The sequence below is a fragment of the Lissotriton helveticus genome, chromosome 9, assembly GCF_964261635.1.
Source record: "Lissotriton helveticus chromosome 9, aLisHel1.1, whole genome shotgun sequence".
NCBI classification, from domain to species: Eukaryota; Metazoa; Chordata; class Amphibia; order Caudata; family Salamandridae; genus Lissotriton; species Lissotriton helveticus.
Genome location: NC_136070.1, coordinates 1,173,340,357 through 1,173,359,911, shown reverse-complemented (window position 1 = coordinate 1,173,359,911; position 19,555 = coordinate 1,173,340,357). Strand labels below are relative to the sequence as shown.

The following is a 19,555-nucleotide window of genomic DNA, read 5'->3' as shown; positions in this document are numbered from 1 at the left end:
TGCTAGCAATGTGATCGAGACAAATACTCTAATTACACCTTTAAACCCAATGGCTCTCCTTAATGAGCTGATAATTCTCCACTATACTTCAGAAGTATAAGGCATATAGCTGTAGCGAGTTTCATCCAATCTTAAGGCAAGCCATGTCTATTGATTAAGCGTTGTTCAAAATGGCTTTATGATAACTTTTACCTCTTTTTTTATTGTATTGGTTTTACTGTTTTTACTGTTTTTTACCTCAAATGTATTTATGTGAACTTTTATGACAGCATTTGCCGAGTAAAGAATAAAGGATGATCTACAATAACGTTATACAGGTGTGTTTCTTTACATTTCTTAAACAACAACATTACACAATATGCATTGCCCATTATTTAAATATTGGTTGTAAGAGAGGTTTTGAAATGCACTAATCCAGATCTCATGAAAACAGACAGTGCAAACTGAAATAAGTGAAAAGGAAGCTTACCATTGATTCAGGCAACAACGGGGTTGATTCACTTCATGGTCAAGTAGCAGCAGCAGTGGCCTGGTATGATAAGTTCATGTCGACGGGAAAATAAAATAAAACGTTTCTAACTTATATACCTTCAACACCGCCAACTCAGGTGTGGAAGTTTGACCAGCATAGTTACCTCAGCGGGAAGGCACATTGTAATTGGCCCGGTGGAGAAATGGGATCTAATCCCTCTAACAGCCACTTTTGCCCACGGCACCATAAATGTGGGTGAACAGATCTAGAGGAGTCGGCAGCACTCGGATGGTCTTTAGTCCGTTGATGCGCCAGCTTCTAAATAGAGTGGGTGGACCACCTAGTTTGCGGGCAGGAAATCCAATAGAACAACAAGGGCGGATCGATTCAGCTAAGATCTAAATATGGCCCTCTGTGTCTTTCTGCACCACCTACTGCCAATAAACAATTGATCTTCCTGTTCCTCATTTTTATTTAACAATATTAAATCGACTTTATGTGAATCGACATATGTTCAATGATTCTAATATTGATACATCTACTTTGGAGGAAATTTAGTGTGCTAATTGATTTGTAGAGAGCAATGCAAAAAGAGTTCATATATTAAAATTAGTGTTTTATGTAACTTTAGATTCTGTATGTTAATGTAATCAATTTCTGTGCATCTAGTAACATTTAGATTTTGACTCACACATTTGTTCTTCTGGCCATGTAGGAGCGGATCCATTTTGAGAATGGAGCTCTGATGATAGGAAGCTTGAAGCTGTCTGACTCCGGCATGTATCAGTGCTTGGCAGAAAACAAACATGGCGTGATATATTCCAGTGCTGAACTAAAGGTGTTAGGTAAGTTTGTTTTTTTTGTTGACAGTTTTTCACTTTACACATTAATAAACTGACTGTAAAAGTAGTGTAGAAATAAAATTGTACTTGCTGATAATAACATTAAGAAAATGCTCAATGTTCAGATGAAGTGAAAAGATGGCAGATGCTGATTCAAAATTGCAGCTGGTTCTCTCACATCCTATCACTTCAACTTTGGTCCGTCAACAACCATGATGTAATCTCACTTAACAAAACATCACCCATGATGTCAATGAGACTATCATATGTATGAGCAAAGGGGGAAACATAACCCTCCCCCACAAGAAAGGTAAAGACTTGGGGCCATATTATCAAGAGATATATTGCTGCTATTTTGGCAAATAGCGCCGAAAAAGTGGCTATTTTTTATCTCAGTGTCATCAAGGCACCTCTAACATGCATTAGAGCATGTTAGCAGCGTATTTCGTAACGCATCTCATGACAGCAATGGATATCCCAAATGAGATGCAAAGTAGGTATTCTCTTCTAAGACAACATGTGAATTGCGCGCAAAACCAACATCGCTGTATCAACAATGCTGCCCCTGAACAGTGAAGCGATAACAAAACGTGCGCTAAGCCCCCATTATCGCACGTTCCTAACGCCTGAAAAAGACCTGACTTAGCAGTATTGCCTATGAGAGGTGGATTGTGTGATTAGGTACACAGTCCCCTATAAACAAGCATTTTATTAGCGCTGTGAAATCATCACAGGATTTCACACGCTAATGATGATTATCGCAGTCTATCGCTGGATTGCACTTCCTCTGTTAGCAAAGCATTGCTAATACGCCACTAATACGGCGATGTAATTCAGAGATCGAGGGCGATAATGAAAAACGTGCTAAGCGCGATTAGTGGGATTCATCGCGTGACCTTGATAATATGGGCCCAGGTGTTTTCGGATGAGAACAGTCAGTGGTGGGAGGACTGACCTTAATAACCATTGACACTTTGCTTTATGATAATAGGAGAGGCAAAGGAGTCAGAAATCCTGTCAGATAGATTATTTTCCTTCTTATTGTCTCTTTCGCTTAAACTTTGGTTTAATAACACTTAATTTATTGTCCAAACATGAGCTTTTTGAGATGTGGATATCAGGTAATGGAGGCTATCATTCCAATAACGAAGCGCAATAGAGAATCATAGGTTTCGACCTCGGTGATACACTGCATCATAAAAGGACTGAAAACAGATGATTATTACTCTAAATAAATTCGGACTTTGTATTTATCTGCATTACCTTTTTAGTACATTGTGTTTTTTTGTTCAAAGGAGTTATATTCTAAAATGTTTTCTCTGTGAATAGCATTGGCTCCTGATTTTTCCCAAAGCCCCATGAAGACTCTGATACAGGTCCAGATTGGCAGTGTGGTTCATCTGGAGTGCAAACCAAGAGCCTCACCAAAGGCGATCTGCACATGGAAGAAGGGAGAAGAGCTTGTAAAAGAAAATGAAAGGTAAGAACAAAGGAAGGTTTTTCTCTGTCATGATTCAGGTGAATTGTCTTGAATGTGATGTTTCATAGAATTTTGCAGTTACAAAGCCTGGGGTTCACAAAATACCAGGCTTTGCATCATCCAAATATAAGAAGAAAGCATGAACATTATTTCCCAAGTTGGAAAAGCCTTTCCTTTATACAAAATCTCTTTTGAGATCCATTATGAATCACAATTAAGAGTGATTCTCCTCCCACTGTGATTCATCAGGAAATGTATCAATAGTTTGTTACAGAAAATGCTGTCACAACAGCGGACACCCCTTAAGGGCAGAGGGGGCCCACCCTCCACCTCTTATACAACATGAAGGGTGTCTGTCTGGCTGAGCAAATATCAGCCTGACAAACACTGCTGCCTTCACCTAGCTCATCCACCATAGTTGTTAGTGGGAAGAAATATGAGTTATTTCAGTCAATATTTAATCCAGATCATTTTACAAAGAAAGCCACTTAATCCATCACTGAACACAAACTGATCCCTGGCTCCCACCTACATATTATAATACTATCTGCGTATAATGTTATAATATTCTCATTACCTTCAAAGTAAATTCGTCTTTTAATATGGCTTTGCCTGATTTCAGTGACCTGAAATGCAGCATACTTACAGCATGGTGATACACAATGCACACATTTCTGAATAATATAAAATAGATTGTTAGATACATATTTTATCAGGAGGAATCAATCTATTTCCAGAAAAAATCATTTTAGTACCAATAGCTTTGGTGATACTTACATATATGTAGAACATTACATTTGAATCTAATTCCGAGTATGAAGTGAAAAATGTAACAAATAGTGATATGCCCCACATCTACATATTTCGAGACAATCAGCATTAAACAATGGACCCTTAAACATTTCACCTGCTTGCTTTTCCGTTAGACCGAACAGCCTTAGTGAGGTCTTTCCACCAACTTTTTGCCTTCCTCCTCCACTTTTCTGACTTCATTTTTGCTGGTACTTAGACTCTGCGCACGTTACCAGTGCTAACTAGTGCTAAAGTACTTGTGCTCTCTCCCCTCAACACGGTAATAATGGTTCATCCCCAACTGGCATATTTAATATTCGTACACTTCCCTAGTAAAGTGGTAATACCTGTACCTTGGGACTGTAAATTAGATGTTACTAGTGGGCCTGCAGGACTGATAGTGCCACCCACTTAGGTGGTCGTTTAACCTTGTCTAAGGCCTGCCATTGCAAAGCCTGTGTGTGCACTTAAACTTCCAAGTGGACAAGGCAAAATAAACCTTTTACCAGGCCCAAACCCTCCCTTTATACATGTAAGTCACCCCTAAAGTAGGCACTGGATAACTCAGATGGCAGGATGAACTGTATTTAAAAGGAAGGATATCTACTTTTAAGTTTTACATGTCTTTGCAGTGAAAACCCCTCAACTTCATTTTTCACTACTGAAAGGCCTAGTCCTCCCATAGGATAACTTTGAGATTACCTTATAACATTTTATTTATTTCTAGCATCCCTGAAATCACAATTTAAAGTCCACACTTCTGGTGCAGTCAAATTTAAAATCACAATTCTGAAAATGACAGTTTTAGAAAGTTGTCTCTAAGTTTAGCATGACTGCTCTGTGCCAAGCTAAATCACAATTCTGAAAATGCCACTTTTAGAAAGTTGCCTCTAGGTTTCGCATGACTGCTCTGTGCCAAGCTACCAGAGGGTGAGCACAGGTTAATTTGGTTATAGGTAATAGGTTTGCCTGTCCCTTACCCTGATGTTAGGTGTGAGCCCAACCACTCATCTGAAATCCAGGACCGTCTGCAGGGGCGATGACATTTCTCCAATCCTCCCAGAAGACCTCTCAGGGGATATGGATGAGAGAAATGAGAAGAGAAAGACCCAGCTACATTCTGCCACCTGGGCCTGCCAGGATCTGAGTTCTGGGGGAGCAAAAGTATTGCTCGTCTTTTACCTTAAGAACAAGAACCTGTGAATTTGCTAACAATTGTGACACTTTAACGAACTAAAAAACGCTTATACCCCATGGGTACAAGGGAGCTACCTTTAACATTGATGTTGTTAAATACTGTTATAACAGGATGCACACGATATCTCTTGTTCACAAGCAATCTCTTATCACAGGAACATGGGGGAGATACATGCAGAAACAAAAAGCAACTGGGTGTGTGTAAGATACAATGAGTGAAACATATTAGAATGCCATGTACATTTCTGTGGAAAGTATTAGTATGCCCTCACTCAGGACGGCTCCCATCCTAAATGTTTTTAGAAAAAATTATCCACCTAGCATAAGAGTAGCTCTGATAATTCTCTTGCACATTTAATGTGCCTTGGTAATGTGCTGGGTAAACCACAATCCAAATGTCCAATCAACGATGTCAAGAGTCCAATGCCAGCAAAGTTCTTACTAAAAGGGTTATTCACCAGTCAGGCCTTGAAAAAAGGAAATAATTACACTCAGACCGATTGGTAGTTATGGAAGTTGACAGCCAAAGTGCAGAACACACTGTGCACACAATCTGAACTGAAGAAATGTTCACTTAGCTTTTAGTGTTAGTCCTGCAAATACACGTGAAGAGTTGAAGTCAGCTCGATGAGGCAATCCTGTTGATTAGGGAAGACCCTGAAGACTCTGTTGACGTGGCAGGAGACTTTCGCAGAAGGAATTTCCAGGAGAAGTCCAGATGCGAAGAAGAAAGAAAGCCAAGCGCCTTACGCCCTGGGGTGTGGCTCTTTATAGCCAATACAACGGCATTGCCTGGCGAGTTGTAGCAATGTGCCTGCTGAAGTTTTTTTCCCACCTGACTGGCCTGGAGACCAGGAAACAAAGCCGATGTGCAACTTTTGTTTTGCATAAATAAAATGAATAAACAAAGCAGGTCATATAAAACACACTGCACATAGGAAACAAGAAGCATTGGCAGCACTACTTCAGGGCATATACCAAACATTAGCAGCAGCAAATACAAGGATACATTCAGGCAATTACCGCAATGTGGTTTGTATAAAGGCCACAAAGGTGTTGGCAAATCAGACAGGCCACTGTATTAGCTGTGCTGCTCTCGTTGTGCTGTGCGAATGCCTGACACCTGACTTGGATTGTGGTTGCTGCTTGACCAGGGCTTACATCCCGGTCAACCAACATCTCAATTTCTAAAATTTTTTATAACTACAATTATAGTTTAAACTTACTTATGCCCCTGTGAACTCTGTCATTTAATTATCGCTATTCCTTGGTTAGAGACTAGGGGGTATATTATCAAGGGGGTTTATCTCCGCTTTTTTGTCTTTAAAAGCCAAGAAAGCGGAGATAAAATTATCTCCCTATTACATAGCTGTCTCTAACACCAGTTAGCGACAGCTAGTAGGAGATAGCGACCATCTTGGGCCCCACTTTGCATGTCAGTGATATTTATCACTAATGACATGCAAAGTGGGCGTGCCAAGATGTTAGCGACTGGAAACAGTCACTAACATCGCTATCTCCTATTACCAACTTTTGGAGATATTCGCGCTAAGCGCGAATATCTCCAAAAGCTAACACCTGCCCTGAGCAGTTCTTCACCATGTTATCCAATGGGAGGTGGATAACATGGCTAAGAGCATTTGCTCGATAATGCATGAATATCGCTGACTTTTCAGCGATATTCATGCATTGCGGCCGTTTTTTATCGCATTTGCGATAAACCTTGCTAATAGCAAGGTTTATCTGCGATAAAAATCGCCGATGTGCGGCGATAATTTTTGTCTCTAAACAAGTTAGAGACAAAAATTATCGCTAGTTGTTGGTAATATGCCCCTAAATTTTACCGCTGAGCTGCGGGGATTTGTATCGCAGATAAACCCTGGTATTACCAAGGATTATCGCAAATGCGATAAAAAACGGCCGCAATGCATGAATATCGCTGAAAAGTAAGTGATATTCATGCATCACCGAGCTAATGCTCTTAGCCATGTTATCCACCTCCCATTGGATAACATGGCTAAGAACTGCTCGGGCAGGTGTTAGCTTTTGGAGATATTCGCGCTTAGCGCGAATATCTCCAAAAGTTGGTAATAGGAGATAGCGATGTTAGCGACTGTTTCCAGTCGCTAACATCTTGGCACGCCCACTTTGCATATCATTAGTGATAAATATCACTGACATGCAAAGTGGGGCCCAAGATGGTCGCTATCTCCTACTAGCTGTCGCTAACTGGTGTTAGCGACAGCTAGGTAATAGGGAGATAATTTTATCTCCGCTTTCTTGGCTTTTAAAGCCAAAAAAGCGGAGATAAACCCCCTTGATAATATGCCCCTCTGTTTCCCGAAAGGGTCTTGTTCATGCTTTATGAAATGTAATAAAAAAAAAAAAAGTCTTTGGTCCAATCTTCTGTGTTGTGACCAAATATTTGCACCACAATTTAATCGGAGATGCATTTCAAGCATCTCTTCCCTATCCACACATACATATGTACCAGGTAACTTGGAAAGGGTAGATTTCAGCTTTTTTTCCAAGTGAGAGAAGCAGATTATCATAGACATGAAAGATCACATGTATAGTGCAGGATTTGATGATACAGGGCTAAATACACATTGAAAAGCGTAGGGCTCATCGAGGAGTCATATGGGGGGCCACGGTTAAGTGTTTTAGGGAAATTTCACAAAGAATATTGATTGTCCTCTGTCAGAAAGAAATTAATGAAACCATGTGAGAGATGCCTTCACCAGTGTCTTACAGTCGCTGTAGAAGTGTCTTGTGGAAGACTGTTTCAAACATCACTGACACGTCGAACAGAATTAAAGCAGAAGCCTAATCCTGATCTACAAAAGCCTTGTTAGATTCGGACAACCCTAACAGATCTGTTTTAGTCCTATGGCTTGGCCAAAAACAAGAGTAGGGTATCTATATAGTTGGACATTGACCAGTTTCTCCAGCTTTTTTGTTTTATAAATGGTTTATTAGGGTATTGCAATGTCAACAAAAACACCATAACAGAATGCAACCTCCTTCACCTCCACACCACAATACATGCATCCATTTATCCATGAGATAATCATGGACATTTCATCATGATACAGGATCATCTTTGAGCTACTGGCTCTTGAACTGTACCCCAGTCAGCAGGTATCTTCCCTGTAAATACTCCTTTCAGCCAAACCCAAAGACACATCCACCCCACATTTCTCAAGATTCTGTTCACAGCCTCTGCTTTGAAATACTTACTTTTCCAATATTCTACAATAATCAATGCAATCCAGCCATTCATGATGCTGAGGAACAGTCCCCAACCCCATTTCTTGGCAATGTCTAGTTTCACCACCATGCATCCTATGTTAACTAACAGCTTGTGGTATCACAAATGGTTCGTCTGCCTCCACACACCCAACAGAGTAAGTCTAGGTTGAAGGCCCAGGGGTTCTCTATTGCACCTTCCAATGTTTCCCGTACTACCTGCAAAAAGTCCCCAATTTTTTGGACAGCCCCAGAGCGTATGATAGAAAATGCCCTCCTGGCCAAACCCTCTGTGATACTAAGATTCTGTTACCCTGCCCTGTCTGCAAAGCAGTTTACTTTTGTAATAAATTCTTTGGGGAATCTTAAGTTGGATTAGGTGGAGAAATTCTGCCTGGCCCTCTATCGATAGCTTAAAGAGCATTGACGACAGAGGGCAGCTCTATCTCGTGCCTCTGTACAGCCAGAATACTCGGGAGGTGCATTGATTTACCTTCTACCTTCAACTGGGTCTTTCATACAGCACTGGACCCATCTCCTGTATTTGAGGCGAAAGCCCATTTTTTCTAGGACACCAAAAAAAAATGGCCGCTCCATGGAGTTGAAAGTCTGATTATCCTCCAGTAAAACAGTAGCTGACGTGATGGAGGAGGAGGTCTCAGAGGCCAGATTATTGAAAAGTCTGCAGAGGTTCAGTGTGGGGCTGGCAACTTCTCTCCCGGTGGCCCCCATAGAACACCAAGGGGCCGCCATCTTACATCATGGCACTCACTCTGCCGTGGGCCAACCATCCTGCCAAGACAGCAAAAATATGGTCACCAACAGGGATCCCCGGAAGTGGCAGGTACCCCAACAAAGTTTACCAATATACAGCTCCAGTTGTGCCCCGGCCTGGACAGGAGCTCCGGACTACACATAAGCTCCAGTACAGGCTTCGTCATGCCCCCCTTTCTTCAGCAATTTTGAGGAGGCATACAATAGAGAGATAGTGCTGAAAGTAGCAGGGTTGGCTGTGTCAGCCTAGGGTTTCCTCAGTAGTGGTATCAGTGGCAGTTACAGAAGGTGTTAACCTCCTTGTTCAAAAATTAGTTGATAACACTCACGCCAAGTCTTATAGTCTGGGAGAGCAAGGATTGTTTGCTGAAACAGATTTGCAGTTCAAAATAGCCTGCTTGGTCTCTTCCAGTGAGAGTGGACTGAACTGCAAGAGGGAGTTGAAAACTTAGGAGGTGAATTGTTATGGGAGCAGCTCCTTATGCACTGTGGGCACTTGAGGTTCCGTGACGATTTTACCCCGTGTTTTTAACATTGTCGCAAATACATAATTTTGGTATCAATGAACCGCAAATGATCCATTTAGTATATCCTGGTGTTTTCGCTATGCTACGAGCAAGAGCACTCCTGTTACAAACACATTTCTGTTCTACCCATGGCATCCATCTTAGAACACTGAAGCCATTTTGTATTCTTTGCCCTCACATAGTCAATGAACACGCAATAACCTCTTTCAATTAAGGACACGTAGGCCTTAGCCGGCAATTCACCTTGCTAGTGACACGTGCACCTTAGGCAAGCAACGCTGTGGCAGCATGACTCAGCAAGAGCTGCCTCCCCAGCCTGAGGCCAGTCCTGCTATACTGGTTCTCGTGTCCGTTGGCCTGATCATGATTAGGCGGCCGAAGCTGGTAGCCTTGCCCATTTACGACCCACAAACATCTCTTATCCTACTGTTCTATCTTCTGCACCTGGCTCTGCTCCTTTCCTTCTGGGCCTTTATTAGGGGGAGGTAACGAAATTTACGATGAGGCGGTCCGGGTCTTGAATGAGAAATTGACATGGGATTATGATGGAATAGTGGGAACCCCTCGTTCGTAATGTTTTGACATCAGATATTGTTGACGATTCCTGTGCAACGTCAAATATTTATTGTACAAGATACAAAGGTTTTTGGAATGTGCTAACATGTAAAGAATGTGCCTGAAGCCCAATATTCAGTATATAAGGAGCAACCCTCTTTGTACAAATTGAACAGGCTCCTAGATACTGCCCATGTGTAGTTTCTGTGACTTCTGTGTCCCTGCAGTAATAAACCTTTGGTCTTTGACGCCACCATCGAGAAGCCCGTGTTTCTGTTTGTTTGTGCACCGAGGCAGGTTGAACTCCGGGGTCTTCGGGTGTTATCCCTGACACCTCTGGACGGAACCAAAAAGTCCAGAACTCCATTTGGCGCCCAACGTGGGGCCACGTCATTCGGTACCGGTCCAAAAGCCTGAAGAGTTCGAGAAGCTTCGTGTGAAGATTTCAGAGGGAGGCGCCCCACTTCATCGATCCCGGCATATCGCAAAAGTGGCCCGACGTTCTCTTCCACGAGGGTTCCCGTTCAGACGGCTGCAGTGGTTCGTTGCCTTGACCGTCGCCCTGTCTTGGACCCGAGGTGCAGTCCTTAGTACGGCGAGACGTGACGGGTTTCTCCTTGGTGACGTCTTCAGTGCCTCAGTTAAGTATTAAGTGGTTGCTAGTTGGTTACTTCGTAAGGGTTGCTCCTGTTTGGATAATCCTTTTAGTTTTTGGTTTGGTTTGGTTTCGTAAGATTATCACTGGTTGTTCTGGTTAAGATAATCATTTGGTTTAGTTTGGGTATCGATACATTTGTTCGTTTTGGTAGGCCTAAGTTCTTGGTTCGAGTGCGCACCTTTTGTTTGTGTTTTGTCTGTTCTGTGTTCCGGATTATAAAATGGTAAGTCGGAAAAATTGTATGTTGTCTTGTTTTAGTTGCAACAGTGATTCCCAGTTGGAGGACTCGTGTTCGGTTCCTCCGATTGGAACTCCCCTTTATGATCTATATTGCAAATTTGGTGTGGGCCCTATCTCTTATAATGAGGTATGGATCCGCTATACAGAGAAAGATGGTGTCCTTAGTTGGCCACTGCATGGTAGTTTCGAACCTCAAGTTCTTGATAACTTAGAAACGAAATTGTTCAAGAAGAAAGCCCGGCCGGCAATGTTTGATTCTTTCCGTTATTGGCGAAAAGAATCTAAACAGAGAGAAATTAAAAAGTTGAAGAAAGAACAGAAAGAGCAAGAGTTGACTTTAGAACAGTCTGCTAAGAAGCTACAACTCAACGAGTCTGAGAAGGCGATGGAGGTGGCCAATAGAGAGCGTAATTTAGCGATAGACAAGTGCTATCCTGCCTTGCCATCGAGTGCAGCTAAGTTAGTAGAGGACCCTGAAAAGGATCCCCTGTTGTCTTACTTGTTACGATCACCCCCACCGTATGCACAGGGTGCTACGGCTCCACCTATACCGAATGTTCAAGTACCGGTTGCTGGACAACCTGGTGTTCCTGCTCCTCTGAATCAAGTTCCTGTACCTCCTGTGGTCAATATTAATGTTCCTTCGGCACCCCCTCTTCCAGGGTTGCCGGTTTCTTTACCTATACCTATATCGCTCACACCTGCTAGTTCACAGGCTATTTTGCCCGCTACTCCTACTGCTCCTGATCTATCTGTTCCAACTGCTACTCTATTTACTGCTTCTGCTAATATTATGACTCCGCTTTCTGTTTGTCGGAGAATCACTGATTCTGTCTCTAATATTTTATCTCCCTTTTATAAAATTCTGATTAAGACTCCTACCTCTGACTCTGTGCAGAGACGTAGTCAGCTTCCTAGTACTGAAGAGCGAGGAATATTAGATTCCACTGCTCTTAGATGGGTTTCGAAAGTTGGAAGATATAATGTACAAGATGTATTAGATACATTTATGCAATGGAACGAACCGACACAACGATATGTGTTTGATGAAATGTGCTTCCTTCTACGTGAGGAATTGGAAGAGGATGACCCTGAATCAAATCTAGAAGAATTAATTAATGTTCAGAAAGAGTTTGCTGCAGGTATGATAGTTGGTCAAAATATAAAAGAAGCGATGGAACTGATTTTAAGTTATAGGAATGACCCATCCCTTCGTTCACCGAGGGAGTCAGAGAAACGTAGTACGAAACAGAATCGTCAATACCCAATGAGGGAGGTTCCACCAATTTGGCGTGAAGCTGTGCAAGCTAATGCAAACCTTGGTATTGCAGCCGCTCCAGCTCAATTCCAGAGAGTATGGATACATATTCCATGGAAGCGAGCTGAAGTATTAGCAGTGAAACAGGCCTTGCTAGATCCGCGTAAAAATCCTGCAGGATACTACAAAGAGTTGGCTCAGACAGTTGACGCCTGTGTTTTAAATCTAGCTGACATAGATCTGCTGTTTGGTAATGTAGTACCGCAACCAATTTGGGCTAAGATTCGTAAAGAGAATCATCCAGTTGCCCTAGGTGGTGATTGGGCAGCTATAATTGCAGCGGATGGTCAACAAATAGGTGGTTCTAAACCTGAACCCTTAATTGCTAATTTGCCTGGTAGAATAATCGATTTAATGAAAACCCTGATGCCTGCATTACGCGTTAACTGGGACAAATTGTCCGCGTGCAAACAGAAGAAAGACGAAAGCGTCTCCGACTTTTTCACAAGATTCGAGGAGACTTTTGTGGATCATAGTGGTCAGGATATGAGCACAGAAGGAGGCCAGAGATTATTTGTTGATAAATTTGTGCACAATCTGTTGCCAGAACTTAGTGGTAAATTAAAGAATTCTGAAAGTGCGTGGGCTGTCTCTACGACTGCGCAAATACTTGCGACTGCCCAGTACTATGAAAATAGGGATAAAGAGGAGAAAGAAAAATCAGATAAAAAAACGAAAGATTTAAAAACTAAAGTTCTTTTACAACAAGCATATCCGCCTCGCACGAATAATTCTCATACACAGCAAGGGTCATATCAAAGGACGGAGTATAATTCTCAGAGGCCACAGTACCAATGGAATCAGTGTACTTATTGCAAAATGGAAGGCCATTATAAGACTGAGTGTCCAGTCTTAGCGCAAAATAATGCTGCGACAGCTCAGAGAGGTCGTGGTAGTTCTATACAAAACTCTAGAGGTCGAGGACGAGGTGCTATGCCTCCACAGACAAATGATCGCCCTTCCAATCATTTCGATCAGCGAAGTGGACAATCTGCCCAGCAAAATAGGTCTCAACAATATCATGTTGAAGATTACTATGAAGCTAGTGAGGAAGTTCAGCCAAGGGAGTACTAGGACAGCCATGGACAAAGAGAGGGAGTAGTATCAGTTCCAGTAGATCAGAGTGGGCCTTATGTCGCAGTAGCAACATCAGGTATAGTCGAACCGTTTCTGTTGGATACTGGTGCAGCAAAAAGTTCTATCATACATGCGAAACTCCCTGGCGCACCTTTGTCTGGCTCAACAAACGTTTCAGTAGGTTTTTCAGGCGCCCCTGTTCACAACCCTGTTTCTGGTCCTTTGTCCATTTCTGTTGGACCCCGCCACTTGAAAGCTCCCTTGATTTTGACGACAGGTTGTAATGAAAATCTACTTGGTTTAGACTTATTAAAACGCCTGTACGCGACATTGTACTGTTCTCCGGCAGGAGTACAGCTTACGTTGGGTAAAAGAATAATTTCTCCGATGTACTTGTCGATGGATGCGCTCCCACCAGAGCTGCGGTCTCTCCCTGATACTCTTTGGGCGACTGGTCCTAATGATGTAGGTCTTTTAGAAATTCCACCCTATGTAGTAACTTTGAAAGCAAATGCCAAACTTCCACGAATACCACAATACAAGATCTCGAGTGAAGGTGAGCGTGCACTCCTACTGATAGTACAAGATCTGATCAAGAAAGACGTTGTAGAAGAAACTAGAGGTAATGTCTGTAATAGTCCTGTACTGCCTATTCTGAAACGAACTGACCCAACAAAACCTCCAGTGTATAGGTTTGTAATTGATCTTAGAGAGGTTAATAAAATTGTGATTCCACAGTTTCCTGTGGTTCCAGACATTACTGCATTGTTAACGTTGATTCCTGCTACAGCAGCATGGTTTTCGGTTATAGACTTGAAAAATGCCTTTTTCAGCATTCCGATAGCCGAGGAAAGAATAGATATCTTCGGTTTCTCTCTAGGAGGACGAAGCTTCAGGTTTAAACGTGCTGCACAAGGTTATTGTGAAAGCCCATCCATTTACAGTCAAGCATTAAAAAGCCAGTTAGACTCATTTGTACTTCCTCCTGGTTCTGCTTTAATACAATATGTCGATGATCTTCTAGTGGCTGCCGATGACAAGGAAACTTGCAAAACAGCTACAATTTCTTTATTGCAGCATTTGTCAAATTTGAATCACAAGGTGTCACCTTCAAAAATGCAATACTGTTGCCAAGAAGTGACCTACCTAGGTCATCTCTTGTCAAAGGAGGGAAGGAAGTTGACCCCAGAGAGAATAAAAGCAATTACACAGATGAATGTTCCTAGCACGCAGAGAGAAGTACGTGCCTTTTTAGGTATTACCTCATATTGTAGGCAATGGATCCCAAATTTTTCTCTTTTGGCAAAACCGTTGGTAGCTTTGACTGGGAAAAATGTTCCGAGTCCAGTGCCATGGTCTGCCGAATGTCAGGAGAGTTTTTCTGAGTTACGAAATGCACTGTGTTCAGCTCCTGTACTGGGTACACCCGATTACAGTAAGCCATTCACGCTCTACGTCCATGAGAGAGAAGGTTGTGCGTTGAGTGTTTTGACACAGAAATTTGGTGATAAACAACGCCCTTGTGCGTATTTTTCATCAACGTTAGATCCGGTAGCTAGAGCGTTGTCTAGTTGCTTGAGAGCTACAGCCGCAGCTGCAGCCTCCATTCGACAATCTGCTGGTTTAGTAATGAACAACATGCTAGTGGTTATGGTTCCTCATGCCGTGGATACACTCATGAACCGAACCAAGACGCAGCACCTTACCAGTGCTAGATTATCAGGTTACGAACTGACATTGCTAGCGAGTCATATTCAGATCAAAAGATGCAATGTATTGAATCCAGCAACATTGTTGCCGACTAGCCAAGAGTCGAGTGATTCCGAACCACACGACTGTTGTTTCAGAACTGAGGAAGAAACAAAAGGACGAATTGATTTAAAAGACACTCCGTTATCAGATCCAGATGGCACGTTGTACGTTGATGGGTCTTGCTTCAAATTGGAGAATGGTGATGTGACTGCTGCCTATGCAGTAACAACTTTGCGTACGATTGTGGAGACTGCAAGAGTGAGTCAGAATTCTGCCCAGGCTGCAGAATTGATCGCGCTAACAAGAGTGTGCGTTTTAGCTAAGGGAAAGAGAGTGAATGTGTTCACAGATAGTCAGTACGCGTTCGGTGTGGCCCATAGTTTTGGCCGTTTGTGGAAAGAGAGAGGTTTCATTACGTCTCATGGGACTAAGATCCAACATGGTCAGCTAGTTAATGACTTGTTGGAATCTCTAACCTTGCCGACTGAAGTTGCGATTGTGAAATGCAGTGCTCATAAAGCAATCACGGATGATGTTGGTCGTGGGAATGCTTTTGCTGATGAGATTGCAAAACAGACAGCTAGAAATATGATGAGTAGAATGTATGTTGCAACGTCTGCAAGATGGATTTCTGAGTCTGGAATGTGTGAGGACACAGTGGAAAGCGTGAAAGAAATTCAGAAAGAGGCGACTGAGGAGGAAAAGCGTGCATGGAAAGAGAGCACGGGTAAATTGGACTCGAGTGGGTGTTGGATTGACTTGTCGGAACAACAGCGTTGGATGTTGCCTGATGCGTATGTACTTGCAGTAGTAACGATGGCACATGGAGCAGCGCACATCAGTTCTAACGGGATTTGTAAGATACTGGCTCCAGTTTGGAAGAATGATGGGATTAGTAAGTGTGCAGAGAGAGTGGTGAGAAATTGTATGGTATGCTTGATGCATAATCCTGGCAAGGGAATCCCCACACCTGCAGGTCACTTCGCCCCCCCTTCCTGCCCTTTTGAAGTGATTCAGTTAGACTTCATTCATATGGACCGTTGTAACAATTTAAAGTACGTCCTAGTGGTAGTTTGTGCGTTCCCCAGATGGATCGAAGCATACCCACTGAAGGACAATACTGCTTTGTCCACTGCCAAAATCCTTCTTAAAGAGTACTTCCCCAGATTCGGAATGCCACGGATTGTATGGTCAGATAACGGAAGTGAGTTCGTAGGGAAAGTTATGCAGAGTGTGTGTGCCGGCCTAGGGATTAGACAAAAGTTTCACAGTGCGAATCATCCCCAGTCCGCGGGTTTAGTGGAGGGTTACAATGGCACCCTTAAACTGAAACTTGCTAAGATACAAGCATCCACGGGTTTGCCCTGGCCAGATGCACTACCTTTGGCTTTGTTATCAACAAGAGCAACTGTACATTCTAGAGTAGGGCTTAGTCCATATGAAATAATTTTTGGTCGTCCTGCAAATGTTTGGGGGGTACCTAGACCGAAAGAATTTAAGCAGCTGGAATACCCAATGTTAATTGATTATCTTTTCGACTTGACTGCTAAATTGAGCCTTATTCACCAACAGGTTTTCGATGCATTGCCAAAGCCACCGGAGAGTCCAGGTCATCAGCTGAAACCTGGGGATCAAGTAGTCATTAGGAATTTTGCAAGAACGAAAAATCTTCAGCCCAGATTCGCTGGCCCTTTCCAAGTCCTATTGGCGACGAGAACTGCTATTCGAGTGGCCGGACGGAAGAATTGGATCCACACGACACACGTCAAACGTGTGCCTCTGCCACTTCCTTACGACAACTGGGTAAAGAAAGGAATCAGTGCCTCTGAAGCAGAACAAATACCCAGGTTCATCCCTTTCAGTGATGCAGAACTGATCACTGATACATCAAACTCTGACTCTCCTCCTGAAACTGCTCTTTTGAACCCTGAACATTTGCCATCTGCACCAAAAGAACATTTGTCATCTGCAAACGCGAACATTGCAACGTCGGCTGAAAATATATTGTTTCCAGATCAGACAACTCCTGCAAAACTGAGATACAACTTGCGACCTCGCAATATGGACAAATAAAGCAGGAAACTGCCTATTTTCACATTTGAATTTTTGATACATTGCCTCCAGCCAGGAAGTTTGCTATTATTTTGTTGTTTTAAATTTTGCCTTGCCGTCTGGGTAGCCGTAGGGTCGTGGCTGTGTGCCTAGTTGAATCTGCGGGGGTCAGACATAAGGTCGATCTTTCTGTTAGTTCTGGGAACTCCCAGGGCTGATAGAGGCATTTTCATCTACGTACACATCATCAGTGGTCACGAGCGGATTGTAGAAGATGGAGCTTCCTGAGCTGCAACGAAAGAATGTAATTTATGTTCGCAGAAATAGACTGTACCGAATACTTCACAGCAAATGCTTTCTAATGCAATGTGCAGTTACATTTTTAATTGTTTTGATAACGTTGGTGGGTGGAATCATCTTTGGTGTGCATTTGATTTTTATGCCGGTAACTACAGTACCTCCCCTTGATCCTACTACTTCTACGGTTTCTTCTATGCATTCTTTTCACTCGTTTCCTGAACACGAACAAGCTCGACGCTCTGAATTTATTAACAATACATTTGTACAGCTCTTGCATCAACACCAACTGGTAGTTAATACTACAGACTGCTGGGTGTGTGGCTTGATACCTCACACTATGGATAAAGGCATTCCCTATCTAGTCTTGCCTTTCAGCTATAATGGATCATTTCAGGCCTTTCAGACCATTTTTTCCTATGCCCTTGAGACCTATCCTCCGCGTCCACCACGGTCCACTAAATACAACTCAGCCAACAAAGCTTTAGTCCAGGGAATTATTGACATGATTAAAGACGTCAATAATACTCCATCTTACCCTAGAGATGAATTACGGGTGTATTTGAGTTGGAACTCTACCGAGTATCGCCTTAGTTTGGGAGAAAGCAAGCGTAAAAGCTCCACTTCAGTCTGGGTCGTGCCTCACCGAGGTCAGGTCTGTTTGCAAGGAAATGGGAGAAATCTGAGAGCTCAGCTAGGGAAGAGTGAGTGCGTTGAGACTTACGTATTTCCGTCTAACTTCTCCCCTGCCTTCCTTACTGCTAGGGGTACTTACTTCATCTGTCAAGACAGAGCGTATACATGGCTGCCTGCTGACTTCTCAGGTTCATGTTATATTGCTCGATTGTTACCTCCGACATACACTGCTTCTTCAGATTATCACAAGACCAGAATATCAAGAGGTGTCTTCAGCAAGGAAGATACCGCTGGTCAGGAAGCTGGAGACTTCTTCAAAGGTTTCCTTCCGTTTTGGGGGCCTATGGCCAATAGTAGAAATCTACGTCAACTAACACGGGTAGTTGAATCTACTATTACAGAAACTGCTGGTGCCCTTAGTAACTTAACAGCTGAGCTTCAGGCGGATCGTCTCATGACGTTGCAGAACCGTATGGTTCTAGACGTAATACTTGCAGATCGAGGTGGGGTATGCAGAATGATCCAATCGAGCTGCTGTGTTTTTATTCCCAATAATGCTCCAACCGTCTATGAAGCGATCTCTAAGCTACACAAGATTTCCGACTCAATACACGTAGACAAGGGAAACTGGTCCTTCATGGAGTGGTTTTGGACTTTGGTATCAGCGTGGGGATGGAAGGTTCTGATGGTCATTGGTATCATCCTAGTATTTCTGTTCTCATGCTGCCTTATTATCCAATGTGGTCCCGCTTTGTGTAGTCTCTGTGCAGCAACCTGTTTCAGAAAACCACCTACATTTGGAGAGAAGGTACAAGACAAGATGATGATACAACAACATGTCACTGACCTAATGAGCATAGAGTTAGATTCTGACATAGACTGAGTAATTGCCTATGTAAGGGCAAAAGGAGGGTCTGAGGTTCCGTGACGATTTTACCCCGTGTTTTTAACATTGTCGCAAATACATAATTTTGGTATCAATGAACCGCAAATGATCCATTTAGTATATCCTGGTGTTTTCGCTATGCTACGAGCAAGAGCACTCCTGTTACAAACACATTTCTGTTCTACCCATGGCATCCATCTTAGAACACGGAAGCCATTTTGTATTCTTTGCCCTCACATAGTCAATGAACACGCAATAACCTCTTTCAATTAAGGACACGTAGGCCTTAGCCGGCAATTCACCTTGCTAGTGACACGTGCACCTTAGGCAAGCAACGCTGTGGCAGCATGACTCAGCAAGAGCTGCCTCCCCAGCCTGAGGCCAGTCCTGCTATACTGGTTCTCGTGTCCGTTGGCCTGATCATGATTAGGCGGCCGAAGCTGGTAGCCTTGCCCATTTACGACCCACAAACATCTCTTATCCTACTGTTCTATCTTCTGCACCTGGCTCTGCTCCTTTCCTTCTGGGCCTTTATTAGGGGGAGGTAACGAAATTTACGATGAGGCGGTCCGGGTCTTGAATGAGAAATTGACATGGGATTATGATGGAATAGTGGGAACCCCTTGTTCGTAATGTTTTGACATCAGATATTGTTGACGATTCCTGTGCAACGTCAAATATTTATTGTACAAGATACACAGGTTTTTGGAATGTGCTAACATGTAAAGAATTTGCCTGAAGCCCAATATTC

At 42.9% G+C, this 19,555-nt stretch overlaps 1 protein-coding gene across 1 annotated transcript in view; it reads left to right on the top strand.

The window, feature by feature from the left end:
- The first annotated feature begins 1,210 nt into the window (after positions 1–1,210).
- Positions 1,211–19,555, top strand: part of LOC144783434 (contactin-3-like) — a 206,584-nt gene continuing 188,239 nt past the window's right edge. The window contains exons 1-2 of the mRNA XM_078662414.1: positions 1,211–1,317; positions 2,644–2,794. Of these exons, the coding sequence (XP_078518540.1) occupies positions 1,218–1,317; positions 2,644–2,794 (251 nt within the window). The 5' untranslated portion in view covers positions 1,211–1,217. The remainder of the gene's footprint in view (positions 1,318–2,643; positions 2,795–19,555) is intronic.